Source organism: Camelus dromedarius, chromosome 11 (assembly GCF_036321535.1).
Source record: "Camelus dromedarius isolate mCamDro1 chromosome 11, mCamDro1.pat, whole genome shotgun sequence".
NCBI lineage: Eukaryota > Metazoa > Chordata > Mammalia > Artiodactyla > Camelidae > Camelus > Camelus dromedarius.
In genome coordinates, this window is record NC_087446.1 from 12238355 (window position 1) to 12264438 (window position 26084).

At 42.8% G+C, this 26084-nt stretch overlaps 1 protein-coding gene across 5 annotated transcripts in view; it reads left to right on the forward strand.

Moving 5' to 3' along the window:
* Positions 1 to 26084, forward strand: part of LARGE1 (LARGE xylosyl- and glucuronyltransferase 1) — a 488258-nt gene that overhangs the window by 404599 nt on the left and 57575 nt on the right. For all 5 annotated transcript variants that reach the window (XM_064491518.1, XM_031463153.2, XM_064491519.1 and 2 more), the window contains exons 8-9: positions 10820 to 10932; positions 12772 to 12897. In XM_064491518.1, the coding sequence (XP_064347588.1) occupies positions 10820 to 10932; positions 12772 to 12897 (239 nt within the window). The remainder of the gene's footprint in view (positions 1 to 10819; positions 10933 to 12771; positions 12898 to 26084) is intronic.

A 26084-nucleotide genomic window follows, 5' to 3' on the forward strand; every position in this document is an offset into this window, starting at 1 on the left:
TCCGCGTTGCTCGGCCATCCGAGCCGTCTCGCCCTTCCTGGTGAGCAAATGAGACATCATTTCGTGCAGTGAAGCATCCAGCCAGACCGGTAGGGAGACACAGGCTCATTATTTGTTAAAAAAAAAAAAAATTACTGTCTCCATGCCAACAAGCCGGTTACAGATCTGACTTCTGTTCAGGGAGTAGGTATTTTTCAGTACCTGATAGAAAGCCTGTGGGGCTCGGACCCCCAGGCAGGCTCTGTGGTGCCATCCTTCCTCTCCTCTTGCATCCACCTCTGGGTTTTCTAAGCATCATAATGGGCTCCATGTTGTTCAGTGGTCACTTTAAGACCAAAATCTTGGACACTCTATATTTTTCCCCCATATGGATTCAGAAATTTTTTTTTTTTACTGGAAGAAACAGGCTAGAGTCTTTATTAACTCCCTTAACTGTGGTGGCCTGGGAGTGGCCAGAATGTCTTTGCTTAGTGTCTGTTATCTCCTGCTTTCTGATGGACTGACCATGAAAGGCTGTGTTGTCTCAGAGCTGGTCCTGTAACAGATTCGATCTCCTGGTGGGTTTTCTGGGTGGGAGGAGAGATGGAACCACAGACCAGGGAGCATGGTTTCTGCCTTGTGTTTTTCTTATCACTTGCTGTCTAAAATGGGCAAAATCACTTTTCGTCTATGATTTAATGGTTATGTGGAAATGTGTCCAAATCTGGGAAATGGCAGTAGTAAGTTTGGGCCAGGACAGCAGCTTAGGGTGCTGGGGAATCTTCTGTGTTTATTTTAGAGGAAGCAGGTGGATGTGGGGTCTTGATACTTGTCAGTTCCCTAGGACCGCTGTAGTCAAGTACCACTAACTTGTCGCTTAGACAGAAATTCATCCTTTCACAGTTCAGGAGGCTAGAAGTCCAAAATCAAGGTGTTGGCCAGAAGCCACTAAGGGAGTCTCCTTGCTTGCCTCTGCCGGCTTCCTGGCTTATGACAGCATCACTCCAATGTCTGCCTCCATCTTCATTTGGGACATCCTAGAGAGGCATCCGACAGCATATGGAAAGCTAACCATGGTCTTCTTCCTTCTGTGTCTGTTTGTTTCCCTTCTCCACTTCTAAGGACACCAGTCATTGAGGGATGAGGGCTCTCCTTAATTTAGCATGGCTCTTCCTCACGTGATTATGTCTGCAAAGACCCTGTTTCCAAATAACACCCCATTCACAGGTCCCCGGGGTTGGACTTGAACTTATCTTGACTTGTGGTGCTCAGTTCAACTCATGACAGCACTTCTCCTAAACTTCTTACTTGCAAGCCTCTCTTGGGTTAAGAGCAACTATTTGTAGAATTGCCTCAGGTCTGCACAGTTGACCAGGAATCACCCCCCTCATTGGGCAGATGAGCCTAGAAGGGCGGAGGGAAGCTGAGATGACTTTAAACAGATTGACTAGAAAGGACTGGAGAGCTGGAGGAAGAAGTGAAGTAAAGCGTGGGGGGAAGGTGGGGTCTGAGGGGCTCCTGAACTTAGTTTACTTTGTGTTAGTTATTTTACCTTGACCTGCCCACTTCGCCTGTTTCCTTAGGGAAGTGATGGTGGGGGACATGGATCTGATAACCTTCTGGGGTTTCTTCGAGCTTAATATTCTTTGATTCCACCCAAAACTAGCACAATAGGCAGTGAGCACTGCCCACTGAGGAAAGTCCAGCCAGCACCAAGCGGTGGGTTTTGACCAGATGAATATATATAAAGAACTCCTGCAAAACAACAGAAAAAGGGCACTCATCATGATAGAAAAAATGAGCAAAAGACACTGCCTGAAAGAGGGTGCCCAGCTGGGCAACTCGCATCAGAAAAGGATCTGAGCTTCATGAGTCTTTAAATACGCAGATTTAAATACATAACGTGAAACTGCTATATACAGACCGAAAAATCTAAAATGCAAAAGGCAGGCAGTGCTAGTTCTTAGTGGGAGCCTGGACCAGGAGGAACTCTCTGGACAACCAGTGGGAGTGTGAACAGGAAGAACCACTTGGCAATATCTACTTAAGCTGGACACGGGCGCTCCCTATGACCCCAAAATTCCACCCCTAGGTTTGCATCCAACAGTGATGCATACATGTGACACCAAAAGACATGTTCTAGACTGATTTATCACAGCTTTCAAAACTGGCAACAACCCAAGTGTCCATCAGCAATATAATGGATAACTAGGGCGAGCTACATTCTTAGGCAAGGTAATGATGCAGCATTGAATGAACAGACTGCAACGACGTGCGTAATATGAATGGATTTCACAGACGTGGTTTTGAGCCAAAAGGCCACAAAAAGGGTGCATACTGCAAGATTCAATGGAACTATAATTCAGAAACTGATAAAACAAAACTGGTGATAATGGCAGGACAAAATCCCTGTAGAGGGATTTTAAGGGGGGTTCTGGTCTGTTAGCGACATTCTGTTTCTTGGTGTGGGTTCTAGGTACAAAGGTGAGTTCACTTTATGAAAATTCCTCAGACTGTGCACTTAGGCTCTGTGCTTTTCTAGATGTATGTTGTACTTCAGTAAAAAGATGACTGTGGGAAGGGATAAATTGGGCTTTCGAGATTTGCAGATACTAACTACTATATATAAAATAGAGAAACCACAAGATTCTACTGGATAGCACAGAGAACTATATTCAATATCTAGTAGTAACCTATAATGTAAAAGAATATGAGAAGAAATAGATGTATATATGGGTATGACTGAAACATCATGCTGTACACCAGAAACTGACACAACAGTGTGCCAATTTACTGAGTATACATCAATAAAAAATTTTTATAAAAGTCCTGGCTAAGAAGTATTTGCCAGCCACCAAACCCTTTATGTTCTTAGTCCTATCACAGTCTTGGCCAAGTACGGTCTGTCCAGGGAGAGGAAGAAGGGTGAAATTTTCTTCTCTTAAAGGACCACTCTCCACAGCATGAGATCCAAACCCACGCTCCTTCTGAGCCAACCCTGCCTGCCCAGAACGCACCTCTTTCTACTTCAGTCCCCATAGCATCTTCAAACTCTTGAGAGCAGGGACCACCATTTTTTCCATCTCTGTACACCTAGTGCCTGGCAGGTAACAGTCCCTTGATAGATCTTTATTGAATACATGAATGAGTGAGTGAGTGAATGACCACCAGGCTTTTATAAGATCTGAGCAGCCCTATATACTCCATCCATCCACATTTTCAGAAATCCCAGCAAAGTCAGAGAAGGCTTCAGATGGAAGGATTTCTGTTTTCTCTCTCTGATATAGAGCTTTCAAGAAGGAAAACATTTAAAAAGCAAGAAGTAGAACCTTTTAATTTATATGATCCAAAATGAATACTCAGTAAAATCAGCAGGAGATTTTAAATTAGGTTAATTTTAATAAACTCACCTCTAATTTTAATAAACTCACTCACTGGGTCATCAGGCATAAGAAGAGAACTCTAGTGCTTCAAAGCAGAAGAGGGGAAAGTCGAAATTATGTGGGTCATTGTCGTAAACATTGCCAAGATGAGAGTCTGCATCTTCCCCAGATCCTCCTGCACAGCAGCCCGCTCAGTGCCCAGTTAGAGTTTTGTTTCTCTGGGTCCAAACAGCAAAGCCACAGGAAATGTTAAAGGACCAAGGAACAGATCTTCATTTTCATCTATCAGCCCTTGCAATGTAGCTGGAGAGCTGAAAAAATGCAGATGGAAGCCAGAGAGGACTCCAGTGAAGCAAAAGGCAATATTCTACCCATTTCCTGGGGGAGAGAGAGGAAGAGGTCCTGGTAAATAAATCTAGAAAGTATTGGATGCAGTAACCACCTTGGAGATTTGCCATGCACATTGATAAATCCAACACTGTGTAATTTTATTTAACTCACTATCTCCTAAACTTATTTAACTTAGCCAGCCCTGCTTCCCACAACACCTGTTGACATCCCGCTGAATAGCATGGAACACACTGTGCAAAACACTGAGTTCAGGATAAAAGGTTTAATCTGAAACCTGCTCTGAATTGGTCTGAAGGTGTCAGGTAGCCACTTTTGGACCTCGGTTTCTTCTTCTGAATAGAAGAAGCACGTGATCTGAATTGACCCAGCCAGTCCTGTCTATAATTTTTTAGCTTGGCTGAAGAATGGAAACAGGCTACATGGGAAAAAAAAGAAAGAAAAGAGCGACAGAATCTCATCTTAAACAGCCGGTTTTTCCAATCACACGTGTATATAGACCACTATACTAAGACTTCATGGTAACCAGAAACCAAAAATCTATAACAGAGATACACACAGAAAAGAAAAAGGAATCCAAACATAATTCTTTATTGACACATTAGACCAGATGGACTTAGTTGATATTGACAGAGCGCTCCATGTGAAAGCAGCTTGAGACACTTTCCTGTCAATGGCACGTGGAACATTCTCCAGGATAGATCACACGCTATGACACAAAATGAGCCTCAGTAAATTTAACAAAATTGAAGTCACATCAAGCATCTTCTCCAACCACAACACTATGAGACTAGAAATCAACTGCAAAAAACACAACCATGTAGATGCGAAACAACATGCTAATAAATAAGTGATGGATCACTGAAGAAATCAAAGGAGAAATTTAAAAAAAATACCTAGAGACAAAGGAAAACAAAAATACAGTGATCCAAAACCTCTGGGACACAGCAAAAGCAGTTCTAAGAGGGAAGTTTATAGCTATCCAAGCTTACCTCAGGAAACAAAAGAAATCTCAAATAGCCTAACCTTACGCCTAAAGCAACTAGAGAAAAAACAAACAAAACTGAAAGTTAACAGACAGAAAGAAATCACACAGATCAGAGCAGAAATAAACGAAATAGAGACTACCAAAACAATCAAAAAGGTCAATGAAGCTAAAATCTGGTTCTTTGAAAAGATGGACCAAGTTGATAAACCTTTAGTCACTCACCAAGAAAAAAAAAAAAAAAAAAGGAGCCCAAATCAATAAAATGAGAAATGAAAAAGGAGAAGTTACAACCGACACCACAGAAGCACAGAGGATCCTGAGAGGCTACTATACGCAGCAGTACACCAGGAAGATGGACAGCCCAGAAGAAACGGACAATTTCTTAGAAAGGTACAATCTCCCAAGACTGAACCAGGAGAAATCTGGGGTCTCCCGCGTAATGCACCGCGTCTTTAGGATACAGCAGTTTCTTAATAAATAGTAGGGAACAATCAGCAACATTGTCACCATTTTTAGTCTGTTCTCACTTTTGCGGTTGCATTGGGAGAAGTCAGTATCTGGCCCATTTTAAAAAAAAAAAAGCACATGATTCTCTCTCTCCTCTTGGCTTCGGCATCCAGCATCCTTTCCCGGCCATCCTGGCTACCGAGCTGTTACTACATATTCAGTTTGAGAAGAAGAAACACTACCCTCTGATCCACAGATGAAACGCCCCACCACTGGACCAGATGTTCACAGGAGAAGCCTTTGATTTTTAATTTATTTATTCATTTATTTATTTAGTGTTGGTCTCGTTGGTCTCTCACACTCCCAGCACAGCAGCTGGAGGTAAGGCCATACAGCTCCATTGGGAGGGCCTTCAAATTCAAGGCGTGCTGCTCCCAGACCCGAGACCCCGACAGCAAGTATGGAAATGCACAGATCGCGCAGCAGCAAAGGCCAGAGTCAAGCTTTTGGGCACCCCCGTCCCCCCTGACAGCAGGAGAGCCGTGTCAGCATCTGATGTGGGGCATGCATTCCAGAGCAAAGCTGTGTTGTTCCAACTTGAAAGGGTCCCGTGTCAGAAGGAGCCACTCATCATCTTCACCAGCGTTCGCTCACACAGCCTGTTCCCACATTGCAGGCGGGCACGTAATGTGTATTAATTCTGGTGGAAATGAAGCAAGTTCCGTGAGTGAGAACTAGGTACCTTAGGGAAGAGTGTGGTTTCTGTTACTTTCTGTAACAGTTATTTATAAGCATGTATGGACCACTTCCTGTTTCCAAAGGCCTTCACGATTGTTAATTAGGGTATGAGTGAGGTCGAGAAGTGGTTGGAGTTTTTATTTCTCCCAGAAATGTTGTTTTTCAGCTCTTGTACCATCTGGGTACACACTCCCAACCTTTGAAGAAACAGGCAGTTTCTCCCACAAGTACGAATCCGTGTGGTCATATTTGTTAGTCTAAGCAGACAGACTCCTTAGCTGCTCAAGAACATAATTTGTGCACGTGACGGTCCTTGGGGTGGATCTTCTGTCCCTCATTATTGTTTTTTCTTCCCTGTGGGTTGTACCCGTTTAGCTGCCACATGCGGTAACCCCAGGGGACATCCTAATCATGCTGGTGGTGATACCTAAGCTGACTGTGGACAGAAGACTGAGAAGGAATACAGATCTGGCAATATTTGACAGGTTTTAAGTGTCCAATGCATTCCAGGTGCACAGGGGATTTTTAAGATTCTTAGAAAGACCAGTGAATTCAGGCTTGTAGATGAATGATCGGGTATGGACATGCATTCTCAATTAATACTCCTCAAGTCAATCAATATTTTGCAATATTGAGTACTATTCATCCTGTATGAGGCACTTTTATTTTTTTTTAACATTTTTTATTGATTTATAATCACTTTACAATGTTGTGCACTTTTATTTTTTAATGTCATGGAATCTTTACTTCAAGGTAGGACATCATAAACCATGTCCTACACCAGATACTGTTAAAGATATAATTTTTAAGTCCTTATAATCATCTTGGAATTTATGTGGATTTGTCCCCATAGTACAAATAAAGCACTGGGACTCAGAATCCCAGTGACTTTTTTTCCAGAGATATTGCAGTCAGGACTTAAACCCAGGGCTTGTGGTTCCAAGTCCAGCAGAGTTTCCGTGTTCCCTGCGCTCCCTCCTGTGACGGCGACAAAGATGCCTTGTTTCAGGCATTCATGCTTCTGCCTCAGTGTCAGGATACGGGGATATTTATTATATAAATAACCTGTGGTTAATTAAAGATTTATGAGCAAAGACAAATGTTTTCACCCATGCTGGACAACTTTATGCAGCCTCCTTAATTTTCATCTTTTGGGGAGAAGAGAGGGAAATGGATCATTAGCTTTTAAGGTCTGCTGTTCAAACGTGGTAGAAAATGCCTCCTGCCTGATCGACATTCACAGCCCTGAAGGGAGACGTCTGTCTTGCTTGACCTTCACGTGTGTAATCCTCTGTATCTTTTAGGTTTCAGTTTCGACATCGGTTAGTTCAGGAAGCTTTTCCCTAATGCTTCCCCGACCCCCAGATGGCAGTCGATTCCCTTGTCCCTGACTCCCGTGGTTCTTAACCACATCTCGCATCTGTCATTGTTTTGCATATTCTTGGTTCCCCGTCTCCCTTCCCTGTTAGGCCTTGCTCCCCAAGAACAAGGACTGTGTTTTACAAACTGCTAAGCCCCCAGTTAACTCAGTGAAAAGAATTGTAGGAGATACTCAAAACACACCTCTAAAATGAATTGTATATACATTATATTTCCCCTTCTGTGTATACTGCAGCGTGCTTACCGCTGAGAGCTTAGCTTCCATCCATCACCTGAAGTTGACCCCCGTTACCCATTTCGCCCTCTCTCCACTGCCCCTTCCCCTCTGATAACCCATACTCTGTTCTTTGTTTCTTCATGTTTGTATAATGCTGCACACGTGAAACCTACATAATGCCATAAGCTGGTGTTACCACAATACAGTTTTTAAAAAGCAAGTTTCAGTTAGGTTGCACGTCATAGGGGCTCGATACATAACTATTGAATGAGTGAGTTAAAGAAGAGACATGAGAGGCATTTTAAACATAGAATCCATGGGTCTTTGTCGGTGGCCTGGGTGTAAGAGAGAAGGAAGATGGAACAATTCTGAGATGTTTCTGGACAGATAGCACCACCAACCCAGCAATCCTTGCACAACTTTGGAGGCTCTACCCCACCAAAGCTCTCAGAACTGTGCCCGATGAATTGGCATTAGGATATTTATTGCTGCGTTGTTTATAAGGGCAGGAACACAGGAAACAGCCAGAACTTCCTTCTGCAGGGGAAATGCGCAAATAAATTGTGGTATAGTTATGCAGCAAATCAAGTGATTACGATGAATAAACAGGATACTGAAATCTTAACACGGTTAAATCTTAAAGCCGTAACATCAGGTGAAAAGTAAGTTAGAATAGAAAATGTGCACTATAAAACATACTAAAAACACCATATATTGTTTATTAATATGTACATAGAGAATAAAAATTAAAACACATGCAGAGAAATGAGACCTAGTCTCTCCAGGATGCTGGCTACCCTTGGGGAAGGGAGGGCTTGACTGAGATGGAGGAGTTTTTCATTTACTTGGGACGTTTTATTATAAACAGCAAATATGACAATAGATCAGCACTTACTGAATCAGGGCGGTAAGGATTTGTCCTGTCAGTTTCTGTAGTTTTCTGTTGGTTTGAAATAGTTCATGCTTTTTAAAAATTACATTAAAATCACACCAAGGGGATAGCTGGGTGCCTGAGCGAATGACCTCACATTGCTGACTGTAGTCTTCTGTTCTGGGCACCCCCTCTCTTTTCAACGAGCCTGGCAAACGGTGTGGAATCATGTCTGCCACTTAGGATGTGCCAAGTCTTAACACCATTTTAAAACCTCAGTTCTCAGCTCCATCTCCAGAGACTGGAAGATCTGCTCCTCACTCCTCTAGAGGCTTCAAAATATGCATAAATGTCTTTCATCGTTGTTTAGAGCTTCACCCCCACCCCTCACTGTTTCTGTATATTGGAGCATCTATCCCTAACACTAAATCTAATTAAAATTGGTTTCTGCAATAAGATTTAATGAAATTTTCCTTCACATGGGTGACTGGAATCTATTCTTTGGAAGCCATCACTATATTCTCTTGTTTTGTAACTTTGTACATTTTCCTTCCCTTTCTCCCCCAAAGAAGCAATCAGATAACACCCTTGTGGTGAATTTCGCTGTTTCTAAAATTCCTTCTGCGTCTGGGGAACACTTTCAGTGGTGTGCTGGACCTCGCTCCCCTGAGCTCAGGAGGGCCAGTTGGGCGCTTTTCTTCCCAACTGCTTGCTTGACGACATCACATCGGTAGCTTGAAATTGGCCACAGTGGGAGTATTTGCACCATAGGAATAGGCAAACACTACAAATCAGGTTTTGGGTTTTTTCCCCTCCCGGGAGAGCTGCTGGGTAAACATTTACTAGCCTCCTGCTAGGGGGCGAGGCAGCTTTCTGAGTTTGCAGGGTAAGTAGCATTTTCCTCCTTTTACAAACCAAAAGTCAGAAAAGGAAAAAGTTTAAGTGTCTGACTTAGCCCCTCCTCAGTTTCCCCACCTACAAAATAAGGGTGACACTGTCTAGCTGATCAACGTGCAAAAGAACCTAACAAAGCACAAGGGAGACATGCAGTGGATATGATTTGCTCTTCTGACTTACAAGTTCAGATTTCTGATATTATCCCATTCTTCCCATAACCATATATATATATATATATATATATATATATGTATTTTTTTTTAAATTTCAACTCTACCTGACCACTTTTCACTAAATGGTGAATATACTTTTTCTCCAAGTATGTGCTACTGCAATAAGTTTTAAAAAAAAGTCTCCGTGTTGACATTTATGTGTGATTTGGGGAATCAGTTTCTTTCCAACAGTCTTAGAAATGTATGTACCAGGTACCAACTAAGATCATTTTTCAACTGCCTGGAGTTTTCTCCACTGACTGTTCTGCTGAGCTCAGCCTCCTAAGCGGGATTGATGTGGGCGCCCACGGGTGCCACCATGCCAGCCACCAAATTAACTGCAGTGGCCTGCAGGGACATCCTCTCATCTGTCCGTGTGCTTTCTCTGCTCTCTGCTTCTGCTGGCTGCGCTCACCGACCTACTAGAAGACATTTGCTCCTAAGCCATTGGACGAAGCCAACATTTTTTTTTTCTTTTTAGACTTCTACGGTTATATTCACTAGAATAATCCATTTGGTTGTTTTAACATTTTTTAAAAATATGCAAGTGTAATTTCCCTTCCTACCCAAGTCCCCCATTCACCCAGGACCCTCCCCATAAAAACTAACCTCGGAAAAGAAGGTGGAGAGGAGGGGGGAAGTGGCCTCGGTCAGTTTCTTATAAACCCAGAGGGTCTTGGTGCGCACCTTGAATACCCAGTGTCAGCATAGCCTTCACTGTAGTTTACATCTGTGTTGATTGTGTTGGGCCAAAGAAGGCTATTGAAATCAGGAGCACTGAAATGAGCTCTTATGTCTCGTCAGTCTGTATAAAGCAAATTGGCAAAGACCTGCCGAGAATAAAGTCAGAGAGGATCTGCTTTTTTTTCCCTGTAAAGATAAATGGCATGTGATGTACAAACACCATCCATCAGCTCACCCTATGTAGGTTGTCACGTATCTGGGGAAAACAGGAGAGAATCTATGCTTGCAGGGACATACTGTGTGTCAGGTGCAATGCTCGGCTTTTTTGGGTGGGGGGGGAGTGATGGTGGTAGAATGTGCATAACATAAACCTGTCACCATCGTGACGTGTGGAGTTCGGTGGCAGCCAGTACTTTCACCAGGTGCTGCCATCAGCACCATCCATCTCCGGCAAGTGCAGGGCTCCTTTGCCCACCTCACTTGGTCCTTACAGCAGCCCTTGAGGTCTCTATCCGTGTCCCCACTGTGATGAGGATGTTTCAAAGAGATGGTTTAGTGTCTCATACTGAGCAACTGGCAGAGCCCTGGGTTGAACCCAGGTGTGTTCGTCTCCCAAACATGTGGGCGGGGATGCCTGGCTCTCTCTCTCTCACTGTCACTTTCCCCTCCCTCCAGGGGTGATCCTGCTGCTTCTGGATAAGCTGCGGAAGATGAAGTGGGAGCAGATGTGGAGGCTGACTGCAGAGAGGGAGCTCATGGGCATGCTCTCCACATCCTTAGCTGACCAGGTGAGTGGCCAGGTTAGAAGGTACCGTTCTTCCTGAGCACCCGGGGCTGTTTCCCAGACTTGCAAGTAGCTGGGTCTGCATGGCTTTTCCAGCTGCTTTGTGACTGTTTATGTGGATAGATCGGCCTTATACTTCCCAGCCTGTGACAACAGCACACTCTCCTTAGTTCATTCCCCTGGTTCATTCATTTGTTGGTTCAGCAGACTTTCCCCGCTCACTGTGCCTGCCAGGGACTGTGTTCAGAAATAGGATTACAGAGATAAATGAAGGACACAGTCCTTGGCCTCAGAGAGCTCCTGGTTTATTGAAGCAGTCTTATAAGTAAATGATAATTTGGTGTGTTAAGAGGAGGTGGCCATCTTCATCTCGGTGTAGGAGGCGCAGTGCCTGCCCCCTGAGATTCCTGAATGCCAAGGTGTATTTCCCAGACAAGATTTCATTTGGCTTTCTGGCAAATAAAATCGAACTTTTAAAGCAGATCCTTTTGCTTAGCTCTTATACAAAGACTCCATCCTCAAGGGAAATGTATTTAAATAGAAGGGAAAACCTCCTTGGCTGGTGAAACTAGCTTTTAATCCATGCAATCTGAAAAAGCCCATGAACTTTGCTAAATGATGAACATAAATTCATCAAAACCCCATATCTCATTTTTGCTAAGAGATGTGGGGGCCTGAGCCTTTGGCCTTGAACCTACCAGGGTCACATATTTAGATTTTGAGTTTCGCATGGTATAAATGACCATCTTGAAGTGCAGAGATTTCTCTGAGTTCTCTGCCTTTTATCCTTTCCTGTTCAACCAAAAAGCAAGCTCACCCTCTGTGTTTTTGTTCATCATTCACTTGTGTGATTCATTGAATTCTTGCAAAGTTTTCTCATCCAGAGGAAACAAGAAACTCTGTAGGGCTACTTCACTTTTCTTTTTCTTTAGCATTGTTACTGTTCAGTACTTCCCAAGCAGCCAGAAACTCATTTCCTTTTTCAAACATGAGATACGGTATAATGAATGAGTTAAAAATTACCCAGGTAGCTGTTTTAAACCTGAGGGGAAAATTGTCCTCCATTGTCATATTTCAAGTCAGGGCACAATGACTTGAGTGTATCCCCAAAAGCTAGCAATTGCATGTCCATGTCCAATGAGGATAGTTTATTCAGCCATCTCCTTCCGCGAAGGCCCGTAATTCACCTCCCAGCACCACCTGTCAGCAGCTGGTTAATAAGTACGGCCTCGTGTGGGAGCTTGGAGAAGAGCTGGAAAGGCTTCCCTAGAAAAGTCAGAGCTGGATTTGGAAATGGGGAGTAGTGTGTACTCGGGCACCCTGGCACAGGGACCCCTGGCACATCCATCATTGAGTCCACCCAAAGCCCCAGGAAATGCTGCTGAAGCAGTATCCGTCGTTTGTCTCAGGCCCTGAATGAGCAGAGCAACTTGTCATCACGCAGTTTCCTCTCCCGGAGGCTCAGGATGGATGACAGGGGCTCCTGGGTGAAGCGAGAAGAGGGACAGAGAAGTGACGTCATTTATTACATGCCAGCTTGGGTGGAAAAGGTGCTCCCTGTCCGCCCCCCCCCCCCACATCCCTTTGCTGCGTGATGCTGGCTGACGCCAGCAGGACCCAGGAGCTTCAGGTCAGCGTGGGACATTTCCCCCATCTCTATCCAAACATTATTGCTTGGTTTCTAGAGAGGAAAGGCAAGGAAAATGCCCTGCAGCGCAAGCCAGACTGTTCAGAGCAGGAGGCTCAAGAGAGATTGCGCAGGAGATGCGGTGCCGTGAGAGCCAGCCTCCCAACCTGAACCCATCTGACTGTTTTGACTGTGTCTCTGGCTTTTATCCTCCAGGATATTTTCAACGCTGTCATCAAACAAAACCCCTTCCTTGTGTATCAGCTCCCCTGCTTCTGGAACGTGCAGCTGTCGGACCACACCCGCTCCGAGCAGTGCTACAGAGACGTGTCTGATCTAAAGGTAGAGTAAGGAAGGCCCCGGTGGGCGCCCGCTCATCCCCCAGGTAGAGTGAGGACCAGTGGTGGCAGAGGGATGGGGCAGCACCCTTCGAGGGGGGTGAGTGGCTTGGAGTGCTGTGTGCATCGTGGGGAGAGAGAAAGGTGCAGAAGAGCAGAAAGAATGTGCTTTTCTTCTTTGTTTTGTTTTTGTCTCTCTGTCTTGTTTGGGCTTTCTGGAAGGGATAAGGCTTCCCAGCATAAGAGCCAGCATGTGTGGTCATTCTTTCAGCCACCTGCTGCTGGCTGTTTTGGATCATGTCAGCTCCCCAAATCCAGTCATTTAATTCAAACAAAAACATTTACTGAGGGCCTTCTCTGTGCCAGGTGCCATAGATACAGATATGAATCACTTGTTTTCTACTTTCAAATCATTCTTGGCATAGAAGAGCAGAGAAACACGTAAGGAAATAAATGTATAAAAAAAGAAAAATGGCAGTTGCTCTGATGGTTGTGGATTGAAGTGAGACGTATAAATGTCTTCATTCTACCTCAAGGAGAAGGGACAGGGACAGAAAAGCCTTCATCCTTGGTCTCTAGGTACCAAACATAGTGGCAGGGCCTGGCAGTAGATAGATGAAGGTGGCGGAGTGTATCAGTTATCTACTGCCATAGATAATGCTGTGTAACAAACTGTTCTAATAGGGGCTTAAATCAACAACCGTGATGAGTCTACAGGTTGGCTGAGTGGTGTCTAATAGTTTCTGCCTTAACCAGATGGATTGGCTGGTGGCTGGGGCAACTTGGTTCTCCTCCAGTGTCTCCCATGTCCCATCAGCAGGCCAGTCTGGCTTGTTCTCATGGTGAGGCAGAGGCAGGAGAGGAAGCCATAAAGCACACAAGGAAACCTTGAGGCCTTTTTGCTGATATCCGATTGGCCAAAGTAACTGTATGGCTGAGCCCAGAGTTAAGGGCTGTATCAGAAATCCCTCCCTATAGTAGAGAAGAAGTGAGGAACTGACCTCATCTAATTAAGTGACAGATCAAAGATTTGAACCCAGGCCTGTCTGATGCCAAGTGTATTTGCCCTCTGGCTGTAATAGAGCGGAAGTAGATGTATGTATCCATAGAGAGTTTATTTCACCTAAAACTTATGTCCATTGTCCAGGAGACCACATGGTAACAATAATTGCAAGTTTTAAAAAGGAAAATGGACCCCAAACCTTCCTTTTCTAATCAGTCAGTCTTTTCTAGGGTTTCTGGTCCATTTCCACATTGTGTGTGTATTATGTCTCATTTATTGTCACAATACACATGGTATTTTGTATTTTTCCACTGCTTAGTCATTCTTGTTACCTTAGTTGTTTTCAGACTTTCACAGATATAAATGGTGTTGTAACAAACAGCTCAAAGTTCACACCTTCTCAGGAGTGAAATCACAGAGTCAAAAAGAAAGAACTTTTTTTTAATGTACTTGAAGTTTATTACAATATATTAGAAAATATTTAAAAAGAAAGTGCTTCCATCATTTATTCTTTCAATTAGCATTTATGCAGTTCCTGCATAAATGTCACATACTTGTTAAACATCAGGAAAATAGATGAAATACATGGGACTCTTCCCAACAGTATCATGAACTAGAAGTTCAGAGGGGAGGAACATAAAACCAACCCGATAAGGAACACCTAAAATGCTGCATACAAAAATTTTGTTAATGTTTTGAGAGCATAGTTGATCAGTCCAATAAAGTACATGAAGTCAGCAGAGGCCAGAAAGCAGTGGTAAAGTAACTACAGAAGGTTGAGCAAAAAGCAGGGGCATCTGAGATTTTCTGGGTATTTGCAGATCCCTGTAGCTGGAAGCCTGCTTTAAAGGAAGGTAACTGTATAATTACTGTTCAAACAAGGGAGTGCTGTCATGAGTTCCGCTGGGATAACAGGCCTCAATCAAAATCAGGCAAACAGTATGTATACCCATTCTATTGAAATGCTATGTGTGGGAACTTGGGCCCCAACAGGAAAAAAGACAATTAGAAGACCTTAGCATAAAGTTAGGATCCATGAAAAGTGATATATTCAGTGGATAAACAGTTCAAACCCCCATGGTGTAGAAGACAAGAGAGATTGTTGCCTGTTCCATTCTTTGCTTTTAGTGGAACAAAGGAGAAATGTTTCCCCTGAGAATTTCTAATCTCAAGCCTGTGCCCATATTATTTGCAGGGGAGAGGGGGGCTAAAATTATATGTGTTGGGGCAGGAATACAAGGAAAGAAAAATGAAAAATTCCCAGGCCCTTGGAAGAAACAAACAGAAATCTGCTCTGGAAGAATACTCTCAAAAACAAGACTTCAGAATTCTTTAGGGAGAGTTTCTAGAAAAACGAGTCCTCAGTAGTCACTGTACACACAAGGAAATAAGCTACCATGAGAGAGAGCAGAAACTGCAGGCTAGAGAATTAAATCTCAAAGGCTGCAAGTATTAGACTCATCGGGCATAGAACATAATAGAAGCATTTGTATTGCATGAGAAATAAAAAAAGAATATTGAAAGTAGAGTGGAGGAACAAGAGATCTGCGAAGGTGAATATGCCTATTTAGATCAACTAGGACTTTTAGAAGTGAATAATATAATTACTGAATTTACAAATTAAATGAATGTGTTAAGCAGTAGATTAGACCCAGCTGAAGAGAGATTTAGTAAATGGGAAGAGAGAGCTGAAGAAATTCCCCAAAACACAGCACACTGAAAAAAAAAAGAAAGAGATGGAAGAACAGGGAGAAGTTAAGATATTGGGATATGTCTAGTTAGATTATCAGAAGGAGATAATAGAGAAAATTGGAAGCAAGTCATCATTGGATGGGATGGTGAATGGAAATTTTTCAGAACTGTTGAAGATATTCATAGATACAAGAAGAATTGTGTTTCCCAAGCAGTTTCAATAAAGAGAAAGCCATTTTTAGACCCATAGTAGTGAAATTACAGCACCTTAAAGAAAAATTATTTTAAAAATAGCCAGAGAGAGAAGATAGATTATCTACAAAAAAAAAAAAAAATTCCATGTGCATCATGAGAGTTCTTAGCAGCAGCAGTGGAAGCCAGAAAAGAGTAGAAAAACATCTTTAATATGCTCAGACACAATAACAACAAGTTTTATACCTAAACTAACAGTCTTTCAAGCATGAGAGAAGAGGACCTAGATGAGCAGAAATAAAGAAAATTTACCACCAACTTATGCAAAGAAACTTCCAAACGATGTACTTTGGAATCCTTTGGGAAATGATTCTTGTTTCAAGAAGGAATGTCTAACAAACAAATTAGAAATATGTTGGAACTCTGAACAGCTTCTAAATGTAGCGATAGTAGTAATAATAGTAATAATATAATTTGGGGGTTTACAAAGGTTGTACCTAAAATGTCAGACAGTGACATCATGTAAGTCAGGAGGGAAGTGATGAGAATTAAATTGAAGATTTCACTCTTGAAATCATTGTTTTGTTGAAAAGGTGGATAAGATATTAGCTGCTAAGCTAGCTATGCATGCTAACATTTCAAGGTTAAGATCTAAAAGAATTGGAAAATAGGACAGGGTGGAATAGAATAAGAAAAACCAAAACAACCAACCAAAATACCTCAATCATTTAAAAGAAAAACTATAATAGAAGAAAAGAAAAAAAAACAAATAAACGTATAGGAAAAGTAGGGGGAAATAGAAAACGGGAAATGAAAATGATAAATTTAAGTCCAAATATATCAATAACCAAATAAACTAATTTTGCCTGTGAGAAGATAAGTTGTCAGATTGGATAGGAAACGGTATCCAACTACGCTGTCTGCAAGAGACATGCCTGATACAAAACAACCTAGAAAGGTTGACGGTAAAATTGTGGGAAAAGAATATCAGGCAATTATCATCCAAAAGAGAACTGGGTAACTTATCTTGATACAGACGAAGCATTGATAGGTATAAAGATGGTCACGACTTAAAAACAAAAAGTTCACCAAGAAGATACAAGAGTTATAAACTCGTGTGCATGTCCCACTGTCGTGTATATATATGCAGAGCTGAACACAACTCCAGAGGGAGGGAGACTGACAGTTCTACTATCCTAGTAGAATATTTTAACATATTCTTTTCAAATATTGGAAGATCAAACATGAAAAAAAAAAAGATTTTAAAAATATGGAAGATTTGAAGTACACAGTTAAAAATTCTGATTTATTGGACAAATAAAGAACTTTGTGCCTGACAGAGATATATGGCCTTCTTAAGCTCTCACGGGATGTTTATTGAAAACCACGTGCTAGACCGTCAAACAAGTCTCAGTACATTTCAAAGAATTATACTAAGTAGCTCATGGTTCTAAATAGAAATCAAAATTGAAGCCGAAAAGTACTTAGAGCTGAATGAAAATAAAAACAGTACATGTCAAAATTAGTAGAATGAAAGGAACATACAGGGAAACTGACAGCCTTAAATGCTTATATTAAAAGAAAGCCTGCAAGTTAAGAAGCCAAGTTTATAACTTACAATGATATATGAAGAACATTAGAATAAATTCAAAGAAAGTAAGAGGCAAAACATAAGACAGGAACAGAAACTGATCAACAAATTCTTCAACAAATTCAAAAGGGACCATGAAACAGACAAAGCTGCAGCGGGACTCATTGAGAAAAAGCAAGCGAATTCACCAATAAATCAATCAGGAGACATACATTATTCATTGTCTAAATGTTTCTGAGCCAGTGATTCTTCTGAGTTCTAGGAATACAACAAAGACTAAAGCAAACACATGTCTCTCACTTGTGGAACTTTCGATCGAAGAGAGAAAGCAGAATTATAGGAGAGAATAAGAGAATACTGTGAACAAAATTGTATCAGTATGTTTGAAAACGGTGAAAGGAACATATTCCTAGAAATGTGTAATTTACCAAAACTGACTTCAGGAAAAAAAAAATACAAGGTCTGGATTATTTTCTAGTCATTAAACCTTCTTCCAAAGAAGACAGAAGCTCTAGATAGTGAGAAGAGAGACATTCTACCGGTTTCTTTTAATCAAAAGATATTTCCAATTTTAAGTCAGCTTTTCCAAAGAATAGGAAAAGAACCTTTTTAACTAATTCAATGAGGCCAGGATATCCTTGATACCAAAACCAGACAAGGAGATTACAAGAAAGGAAAATTGCAGGCCTGTCGCACGCATAAATACTGATGCAGAAATCTTAAGCAAAATATTAGCAGACCGAATCCAGCCATGTGTAAAATAGATAATACATCATGGCCAAGTCGGGTTTATTGCAGGAAAGACAAAGGGTGATCTAACATTGAAAAATCCACAAGTGTCATTTAGCATGTTAAGGGTTTAAAGAAGAAATACCATATAATTATCTAAATAGACGCAGGAAAATTATTTGATAAAATTAGATATTCATCTGTGACAAAAACTCTTATAAAGAGTATCTTCTGAAAACCTACAGCAAACTTTGGCTGAGCGTTTGCTTAGGGTTGTGCTAAATAATTAAAAGAAAAGAGTGGAGAGCCCAAGGGCGCCCACACACTGATGGAAATTTGCAGTATGCAGAGGTGGCATTGCTGGCCACTGGAGAGAGGGTACAATTTTCCCTAAATGGTATGGAAACATCTGATTATCTATGTTGAAAAAATGAAAATGGGTCCCTGTCTCACACACGCACAAAACTTACCCTGATCGATAAGAGACTTAAAAGTGAAAGGCCAAATTAAACACCTTTTAAAAATTAGGAAATTAGCCTATGACCTCAGGATAGGGAAGAATTTATTCAACTTAGACACCCAAAGCATACGTTGTAAGCGAAAGTTCAGTAAGTTAAACCACAGTGAAATTAATAACTCCATCAAAGTGGCATCAAAAAGAGAAAAGTTTCAACAAACAACTAACGAAGGACTAGTAAACAAAGTATAGAAAAATTCTTTATTATTATTAAGAAAAATGTGTAAAAGACAAAAAGTCATTTCACAGAATTACAGAGAAAATGACCAACAAACACTTGAAAAGATGTGCAACCTCTTTGTTAATCAGGGAAGTGAAAATTAAGACCACAGATAATTTCGCATCCACCAAATTGGAAGGGTGGTACCATCAAGTCTCACTTACCAGTAGGAACCCTCCTGTACTGTGGATAGGCGTGTGAGCGGAAACAAGCAAATTGGAAGAACACTTTGGCGCCGTGTTATAAAATTGAAGGAGTACCTGTTTTACAGTCTGGGGTTTGGATGTAATCGGTCGAACATTGAGAGGCGGATGCCTTCCTGGGGGCAAATGGCGACAGATTGAAGCCAGGCCCTGTGTCCTCATAATAAATGACCTTGTTTGACTAGGCAGGGGCACAGAAGGCTTTTAAACTTTCTAGTCTCATTTCCATATCAAAAATAGAAACAAAAAATTGCCACAATAATCAGTGCAACTAAAAACCTCGGCAGGTTCTTATGAAGGGAGGAAATTCCGATATACGCTACACCAGGGATGACCTTTGAAGACGTGCTCAGCGAAATACTCCAAACACAGAGGGACAAATATTGTATGATTCCACTTATATGAGATACCTAGAATGGTCAAGTTCATGGACAGAGAAAGTAGAATAAAGATTACTAGGGTGGGGAGTTTCAGTCTGGGATGGTGAAAAAGTCCCGGAGATGCCTCGTGGTGATGGTTGCGTAACAGGGTGAATGTACTTAAGGACACTGAACTATACACTTTAAAATGGTATATTATATGTATATTTTATTGTAATAAAAAAAAAAACTGGGAGTGGTGGTGGAGGGACCTTGGCAAGTGTCTTGTGAAATTGATTGTTCTTAGGAGAATTAGTGTGCGTTCCATTAAAGAAACCAGTCATAAGCCAGGAGATTTGGCATGACATCTGAGAGCCTCTAAATTGGCAGCTACAAAAAGGGAAAGAAGAAGCATCATAAATGAGAGGAGACTCCTCATTTGTGAACTTCCAACTTCCAGCTTTTGTAGATGCCGACAGAACTTGGTCTCCAAGTGTGAGTCCCATCGCCCACCACACGCACGCCGAAGTGTTCATGCCCCCGAATTTACTGAGTGGTTACTGTATGCCAGGCACCGTTACAGGCCCCAGTGATGCCACAGGAGGCTGAACAGACAAACTATCGGTCCCATAGAGCTTACGCGTTGGCGCAGCAGGTGGCTGTGCCTCTTTGGCATCGCTTAAGGGTTGCTTAATTGATGTCACTTTGAACCCATCCAACAACATAATCAGTGGACTCTCTTTGGCAGCCTGTTCTCTGTGTAAGTAGAGGAATTTCCATCAAATGGCAAAACTGTGAAGATAAGAGTTAAACCAAGTTTGATCTGTATCTTTGTAGATAAACCTAAAAAAGAATCCAGAGATCATTTTACCCACTAAAATCTTATCTAACAAAATCTGATGCAGAACCCTAAAATACAGGCGCTGTATAAAAGGGGAACTGCCCTGGAGGTGGGGCGAGGATTAAGGGACGAGGGAGGGAGGTTAGCAGGCCTGAGCCCCACCCTCTGGGTCCTGTCAGGGTCTGGACATTGACAAGGAGCCTGAAGGGCTGGTCCAAGAACACAGCATGTCTGTCAGTCCCTCCAGGGCAACCTGGTCTTCAGATTCCAGGTCAAGGTGTATCTTTGTCTTTTTCTTCTTACTGTCTGCCTTCTCTTCTTCCTCCTGTCCTTTATCTTATTTCATTCCTGGTGCTCAGCATCTATGAGGAGCCTCCTCTTTGCTGGCGGATTGTGTTCCTCCCTAGGGAGAATCCAGAGGTGCCTGAACTCTGCTCTCCATCAGCTCATGCTCTGTTGCTCCAAAGGGTAGCCAACCTGAGAAACCCACCTGCGGGACCCAGAGGGACCTGCGCTGGGTCAGCTGATGGAAAATGTCAGCATAAGCAAGAATCCTAAAAATATGTTAACCTTGATTGGCCTGTCTTTGGGGGCAAATCCAGAGCCAGGTCTTTTTGTCTGCAGATTGTACCGTATGAACACTTACGGCTCTCTCTCCTCATGCCTCCTCTGTGGTTCTCAGGGCCCTTTCCAGCCGAACAAGAATTTAAGGGCTCTCACAAAGCAACTGAAGGACAGTCCTGCATTTCCCTTTTCATAGTCTTCTCGACCATGCCTAATCCGATAGCCAATTTTTTTTTTTTAGGAACTTCTTTTTATCGAGTTGTTCCAGAACGTTTAGCTTGCCTTTCATGGAAATAGCAACTCTCACCTAATTCAAAGACTATTTCATTACATTTCTGATTATGTTTGAAGGACAGGTGGCATAAAAACCCATCTGGTAACAAACACAGCTCCCTCCTGGTAGCATGGAGCTCAATTGTGATCCCACTTCCTGCTACAGAGGAGTCTGCCCACCTCGGGCATCTAGCATGCCCTGGGTGTCGGCCGAGAACTCCGTGCTAAGTATAGGTTGGTTAAGAGACCGTGGAAGGGGAGAAGTGGTTTCATTGAGGAGGCAGGAGCCAAAAATACAGGCTTCTGGAGCCAAGCCATCCTGTAAATTCTAATGACAGTTCTGCCTCTTACCAGCTGAAGGACTTGAGTAAATCACTTAACCTCTCAGGCTCAGTTACAAAATTCTCGATAAAATGGAAGCCATTATTCTTGGCCCCATTCTCAGCCAGGCCCCTTGAGTGCGCCAGAGAAATGCACTTGACTTTACCTCGGTCTTTCATGTTGCAAAGACCTTCATTTTTATCTCTTCAATCCTAAAGCTGGATGACTCAGCCTTCCCTGGCGGAGTCTTAAATTAAAAGAGAAGGACCCAAAGGAGCATCTTTTTATTCCTTCACCAGGAGCACAGACTCAGGAGACCAGCAAAGGAGCTGTGTGCTGGCTTAGAGGAAGGAGATTGGGAGAGATTCCAGAAAGCAGTGCCCTGGCCCTTGAGTCTTCTGCAGACTGTTAGAAAAGGAAGCTCTGGGCAGAAAGGCTGGGCAGTGGCCAGGATGTGGCAAGCAGAGGGGTCCATCCTCGGGTCTGTAAGAGTCAGTGGAGCCTAGGGCTGTGTAAGTCATGGTTCTTGCCCTCGGGAAGATCACAGGCTATTGAGAATTAACCCGTAAGGAAACAGAAAATCCCAATGCAACCTGCTAAGAGCTGTGAAGTCGGGAAGTGAAGGGGGCTGACAGCAGGAAGAGGACCCGGGTTTAGACCGAAGTATGATAGGAGGTTCTATAGGAGGTTGAGGGTGAAACTCACTATTCACCCTCTTCTGCCCTCACGTCACTCCTCAAACACGCTTGCTGCTCCTCTCCCCAGTCCTCCCCCTCTTCCTCCCCAACATGCCCCTGGAGATCAGGGGGTGGAAACTCACATGCAAGTTAGAAAGAGTGAACCGGGGGCTGGGTAGGCAAGCAACGGCGTCCACCCCATTGCTACAAAACCACCTGCCCAAATGCACCAATCCCTGTCAGGGATGGACAGGAAACACATCTCAGGGGAAGCAAGCTGGGGCCAGGACCTCAAAGGATGAAATGGAGCATTCCAGGTAGACTGGGTAGGGATGAAGTTCCAAACGTGGCGTCACCTGATCTTTACAAAAGATTACTCACGAGGTGAATATTGTTCAGTCTGTTTCATAAGTCAGAAAATTAAGAATCATTTGGATTTGTCACTTCCTTGCCCAGAATCACACAGCTGAAATTTGAGCGCTTGTCTGTCTTACTCCAAGTCCAGAGCTCTTTCTTCTGACATGGGGTTGAGTTCCCACCAGAATATATTTTCCCAGGGTTTCGTCTTATGGGAGGTAATGATTCTATAGGTTTCTTCTATATGAGCCCTATTGAAATTAAATGGGTTTTCAAGTGCTAACCCCAGAACAGAGACCCTTAATATAACATTATCTCCTCGAAAGAATGTTTGATTTTTAAGCAGCAGGTGCGAAGGCTGAATTTTTGACTGCCATCCATTCACAGACTGGGAACTGAGTGCACGGAAAAGAAAAACCCTGAAGGAGAGAAGAGAAAGCAAGAGAAAACATGCCATCCGTGTGGGGGGAAATGATGTATGTTCCTGGAGGCAATCTGTAGCATTTGCATAAGCGGAGTAGCGCATAACTCAAGATTTAAAACATTTTATAATACTTAAAGAGGTGTCAGGTTCCGCATCTTTTGAGGAAGATGAGGGGCTACCGTGAATTTGCATACCGAGCATGCCTTACAAATGCCTGCTGCAGTGAGAAATGAGGCAGGGGAAACCAGAGAGAGGGTAATAAGAATGATGAATGGTAAGGTTGATCCTGGAGGATTAGGATGGATGGAAGAAGAAAAAAACAGTTGCTTTGGGGGAGAAGAGCTAAAATCTAGAATTACCACCTTCCAACCAGACCCCTCTTTCCTTCAGGCCAGTGCCTGTTTAATTTCATCGCATGACCCAAGTCCGAGGGCTCTAAGTGTTTTATTGTCTCTGCTGCGGTTGCTAAACCCGAGGAGTCCCGGGATTAAATATGAGGCAGCTGGCTTCTGTCCAAGTAGCCTGTCTTTTGGCACCAGTCGTTCTGCAGCTCATGCCTTGGGATCGCCCATCTCCCAGCAAACTGCACAGCACCCACTGTGCGCCAGGCTGCAGGGCTGTCATTCGGTTACTTAACCTCTCTTCACCTTGTCCTCCCCGGAAAAGCAGGGAAGTGATCACCACTCAACGGAGGAGATGCAAAGATCAAAAGAGGTGATGCATTAGTTCCAGGCTATGAAACGTGAATTAAGCCTAGTGTTATTATTAATCATCCATCAGGGTTGTCCCCGCTCAGTCTCTCGGGGTAATTTTCAGTCAGCTGGTAGGCAAAACACGTAGACAAGGGGTCTTCTTCCTTGTGCATGCTAATGCTCTCATTTCACAGACTGGAAACAGGGACCGGAAGAGGGAGGTGGCTTCCCAAGGTCAGGCACTGGCGTGTCGCGCATAGTCCTGTGCCCACACATTGTGCTGGAGAATGGCCCGCCCCGCGGAGGGGACTCTGGGTGGTTTCAGCTTTAGTCTTCTGTCTTTTCTCAACACTCACTCGTTCTTGGCTCATTTGGTAATTTTTGGAACTTATCTTCTTCGGGTGTTACTGATTTGAGTTATCCATCACTGGCTTTATGACGCATATCTGATGGAGCTCAGGTGCCTGTATTCCTGGAAACATCAACAAGATTCCTAGAAGCAAGGTGATGGCTCTGGAAAATTTGCCTGGCAGTAGCATTTGGTGGAGCATGTGTCCAAGCAGTTCTAAGAACTGTTAATGGGTTTCATTAAAACAGAGGGAGCTGGAGAGGGGATGGAGAGAGGGGAGTTCTGTGTACTATAAACTCTGCCATATACCATATTCTGAAGTCCTGCAGCAAGGAAATCTGAGCAATTTTATTGATTCTCCCCATTTCCCCCACGTACTCCATGTCAGCACACAGACCTGTGACCTGTGGTCATGGCATGCCTTGTGGGACAGGCTTCTTAGAAGCCCGCTGTAGGACACCCTTTCCTCAATAATCTGGGCTCTAGAAAGAAGAAAAGGATTTGGAGAAAGAAAAGCACCAATTAAGCAATATTTGGTTATCGTAGACATCAACCCCTGAAGTTTTGAAGAATGCGGAAATGAGGGTTTTGGTAGCAAACATTGTTTTTTTACCTCAAAATCCTAATAATGATGAAAACGATTTCAAACATTTATTTCCTAAAAGCTCCATCTGTATCACAGGTTCATTCTAAAAGTAGTTAGTTTTCTGTTCATGACCCTTGCACTGAAGGATCCAGATTCAGGTGTGAATTTTTGTTTTCTAAAAGCATGAGATAGCCTGCCGCCAAGAACCATTTTTCCGTAACAAACTGCATACATCATCTTTGCGTATGCCGTGTATTGTGAGTCCTTTGCCATGAGTTAACCAGCGAAGCTGTCTGTTGGACAGAAGATTTTCAGTGTCATTCTTCATGTCATTAGAAAGTATTGTAAAAATCCTATGATATTTTCCGTCTTGTCTTCAGAAAGTTAACCAAATCTGTGACATCTAATAGTACTGATACACTGTGGCTTCCAGTGTTTCCTCGCAAACTTGCCTATCGGTGATACAGTAAAGGAATTCAGTACGAGGTGCCTCCTCTGTGACCTTTCTCGGAACCCTTTTGTTGTTCCAGTTAAAGCAACTGTACCTTCAGTGCTTCCACATCTGCACTCTCCATAAAACGTTACCATCATTAAAGGAGGAATTCACTGCTCAGAACATAACTTCTCCAGGACATCTTTTCTTTATTGCTCATTGGAAAGATGTCCTTTGTGGATTTCATTTTCTAAACAGAATCTTGCAAACGTCATGAGATGACGAATCCTCTGTACTTTCCGATTTAAGTCTATAGCAAATCTCCCATGTGATTTGTTCTGATACTAGTTTCTTCAGGCTTTCATCATTTGTTTTCTAGGACTCTTCCCACAATATCTGCTGACAGAGGAATTTAGTTCGTTTGTTAGCACATTATCCTTTGTGCATTTTCCCAGCCGTTCTTGCCAGGGCAGGAAAAACCAGTATTTTCCTTACTCAATTTTATTATCTTTCGTTTTGATGTATGAAATCTCCAAAGAGACTGCAAAACTCTTTTTCACAGGGTTTAGTGAGACGTTGTAAAGTTCGAGACTGGCTATCGCCAAGACTTGAAACGTCATCAAAAATCGGTGGAGGCTTGTCTTCCTATTCTGGGTGCTTTGTTTTTCAATATCTTGCCAATCATGCATCTCTGTACTGACATTAAGTAACATCTCAAGGCATCATACACACTTGGGGTGAAGTTCTTCCGTAACAGTTGTGGTTGTACATCCATTTCTGAAATCATCTTGAGAATTTAGTATTTTCCATCATCTTCTTGTCAGATCGAATTAGATAGGCATTTCTACACGTGGGTGTGTAGCCTGGGAAGAGCTCATGTTAGGAGCAGAGGCGTCAGCCGAACTGCCGCCTTGCTGGCCACATGAGCTTGTGTTACTAACGTTCTCCGTCTGTCATCCCTTTGTAGAACTCTTTTTTGCTGTTGTTTTTAATATACACTTGTACTTGGAAGAATTTTACACTTGCAGAAAAATTGTAAAAGTAGTGCACAGAGTCGCACATCCCCCTCATCCAGTTTCCCCTGATGTTAACATCTTGCGTAACGATGGCGAATTTCCCAGAACTGACAAACCAGCATCGGTGGGTCGCTGTTCCTCAGCACTGGGCT